The sequence below is a fragment of the Arachis ipaensis genome, chromosome B5 (genome assembly GCF_059453495.1).
Source record: "Arachis ipaensis isolate K30076 ecotype BB chromosome B5, ASM5945349v1, whole genome shotgun sequence".
In the NCBI taxonomy this organism is placed as follows: domain Eukaryota; kingdom Viridiplantae; phylum Streptophyta; class Magnoliopsida; order Fabales; family Fabaceae; genus Arachis; species Arachis ipaensis.
The window spans coordinates 6,620,523-6,623,916 of NC_142440.1; the positions used below are offsets into that span (position 1 = coordinate 6,620,523).

Genomic DNA, 3,394 nt, shown 5'->3' on the forward strand with positions numbered 1-3,394 from the left:
AGAATAGAGAAAGCATTTTGGCATTAAATAAATGTTTGATTGACCGTTGCTTGACTAGCAATGTTGGCATCTACTATTTGCCACCTAATAAAGTAATCAACGACATGCATATATAAGATGATAATTAAAGTAAAAGACATAATTTATCATTTAAAATTTAATTATTTGATTGTAAGTCCTACTGGTACCCACAGGGCACTATGCGGCCGGATTATTGATATATGATTTGTTGTCGACGTATATGAAAATAAATATTTTTAAATTACTATGTGTGTTATGTACTATTATATTATAATAATTATAAAATTCTGACAATTTCGGTTTAGTTTTAGAGAAATGATACGAGACCAATACATTTAAGTATATATAAAAAAGTTAGCTATTATTATTTATTAGTTTAAATAAAAAAATAAAATTAGAAAAATAATATAATGTTACCATTTTATGTTTTTATTATTACTAGTTAATATTTTAGCAACAAAGCAAACCAGAAAAAGAAATATACATACCAGCTGCAGAAGCCCTAATTATTAATAATGATAATATATTTTACATAATAATTTTATAACCCTTCGGGTTTTCGGAACAAAAGAAGCGGAAAAAAAAAGAAGGAAAATTTAGAGAAATGAGAACAATATTTTTCCAAAACCCTTCCCGTTTCAGGAAAAAAAAAAGCACCGGAAACAACCACCCACCATAATACCGTACATGAATCACCTCCTTTTAGCTACTTTTTTATAATTTACGCAGGCAAATTAAGACAAGTTATTAAACTTAGCTTAATTAAAATATGTTTAATTACCGGAGCCAATATTATGATAATTAATTAACGCGTGGTAGCTAATTATCGTGATAAAGCTAGCTAGGGGTTATTGCGGCGTGACATTATTGCATGGCCATGCAGAGGAAGAGAAGGGTTGTTGTCGAAGTTGTTGGAATAACAAAATTTGAGTCATGTACGACAGTTTCTGGCGTAACAGGGTTCTCTCAGACCGTAACCAATCGTTTTCGGTTCGCACGCAGTTAAAATGATGAACCATCAACTGCAACCGGTTGTTCAGTTCCCGGTTTTCCACTCTAGACGCCTTCAACTGGTTCCGCAGGTTCTCTAGGTGTCTCTGCTTCCGCATCCGTGACCTCCTGGCCGATTCCCGGTTCGATATCTTTCTCCGACGTTTCCGCTCGTCCATAACGGCCTCCGAACCGGGTTTTTCTTTTGCATTGTTTTCGTTGGAATCATCTGAACCGGAGCTCGAAGTGTTAATGGCGGCAAAGATAAAGTCAGTGCAGTCCCACGACGGTAAACCGCCGTCGAACGCTGAAGAGGCAAAGGGGTTTCCGATCAAAGCGTCGGAGGCAGAGATAGCAGAGAGCATGGCTGCTTCTAAAACTAAAGAGAAGGCGGAAAGAGGGAGAAAAGGGAAGAATAGCTGCGTAGAAGACGCATATTTATGGTTTTTTGAGGCATGTAATTAACTACGTATACGAGGGGCATTTTCGTCAGAAAACCGTATTTGTACTGCTGCATGGTAAAGCTTTTGAGTCAGGCGGCACTATGGTGGGGTTGGAGTGTCACTTTCACTTTTTTTGGAGTTAGGTGACGTCTTCTGTGGGGCCCTGAAAGGGATTGGATTTAAGCTTAGTGACGAAGGTAAAAATTACCCATCCAGTCCTTCTCAAATCACTATGCAACAAATAATAAATAAACGCTATTTCAAATAATAATTATTTTTCACCGTGTTGAAGAATTAGAAAGCTTTTATTATTTATAAAAAATACATCGTTTTAGATTAAAAAAGAAACCTCATAGTTTTACTTGATCTTTTGTGAAATTAAAGAGGACACGGATTGAATATTTACCCATAAAAATATTAAATGGGATCCATGTGATGGGGATGGTGTTTGGGTGGGATGATTGCTGAGGTGGAGCCACCTCACTTTCTTGGCCATTCTAAAGCTAACAGGTGTTGCATGGATATATGCCTACATGCATGATCCTATGCTACAGTGTGCAACACTGCACAAAACTGGTTCTTCATTGATTCGTTTTATCAATGGTGAAAGCAAATTAAAGCTAATGTTAGCACTAATTAAGGATGAGTGGCGTGCAATTAACAAACTTTTTAAGTATATTTTAATGTTGAATTCCATCCAATAATGATATGATTTAACATAAAGTCATTTAATTAAAGGCAAGTGGATAGATTTGGTTAATGATCACGCCATCCATCAAGGCATCAAGTGGGGGAGATGAAAATCTTTGGATTAAAATTGTAGTTGTCTCTCTCTATGTTTTCTTGTGTATGCATGATTAATAAAATACATGGAATTTAAATTTTTTAAAATGCTATATGTATATCATACATCAGATAACTTAATTTTTTTTTATAATAGTTACTGTAATTATATAAGTGTTCATACTCTGATCTAACACTAAGGTCCATGTCCAAATAAACTTAAAAGGTCCAATCCAAAGATTAGCCTTCACTTGCCACCGACTTTCTCATAAAAAGTCGGATCCAACACAGACTCGCTCCAAAGAAGTCAGGATCGAAGGATAGCTGGCAGATAATGCTTATTCAAATAAGTAACTACCCCTAAAATCTCTCAACCCACTTCCAGGAGCCATATCTCAACTTCCCTAAGATAAAGGGACGGTTATCCACCTTAAAAGGTGGAACTACTCCAACGGTAGTTATTGGTTCACCACTATAAATACACTGACACCCCTCAGGTATCTCCGTTTATCCACAGTAACATTGGCGTCGTTGTCGGGGACGCGAGAGATCAACCAGTAATGGCGGATGTATTCAATGAGGATGAAAACACAGCGTCTGATTCTGAGCAAGAGAATCAGGAAGCTGCTAATAACGACAGAGCGATAGTCACCCACCAAGGGGTGACTAACCAACACAAAGAAGGCACCTTAGGAGTAAAAGACCAAAAGGAAAACTCTTTTGAGGGGCGCGAACCAGGAAAGGAAGGGCAGCCCCATGCAACTGCCTTCATGGGGCTGTTCCATGGCCACCAAGGGCGCCTGGAGTAGTTGGAGCAAGAGCTGGAACGACAACGAGAGGCAGAGAGAAATTTAAGGAACGAGATTGAGCGACGAAAGGAGCTTGAGGAAAAGCTCCTAAGACTAGAGTCCACTCTAAAAGGTCGAAGCTCTCGCAGTGACCGAGAAGACTCTCCCTTGGGAGGAGAAGATCCATTCAGTGAGGACATAATGAGGGCAAAAGTTCCAAGGAACTTTAAAAGCCCTAATATGGACCTCTACGACGGAACTACGGATCCAAAGCATCATTTAAGCAATTTTAAAAGTCGGATGTACCTAGCCGACGCTTTCGATGCTACTCGCTGCAAGGCTTTCCCGACAACCCTTACTAAAGCAGCG

At 38.5% G+C, this 3,394-nt stretch overlaps 1 protein-coding gene across 1 annotated transcript; it reads right to left on the minus strand.

Annotated features, from left to right (window-relative positions):
* Nucleotides 1-513: 513 nt before the first annotated feature.
* On the minus strand, nt 514-1,416 carry LOC107642682 (basic leucine zipper 43). The gene has a single exon (XM_016346111.3). It carries the CDS (start codon nt 1,374-1,376, stop codon nt 870-872), a length of 507 nt encoding a protein of 168 aa, XP_016201597.1. The 5' UTR covers nt 1,377-1,416; the 3' UTR covers nt 514-869.
* Nucleotides 1,417-3,394: the final 1,978 nt, after the last annotated feature.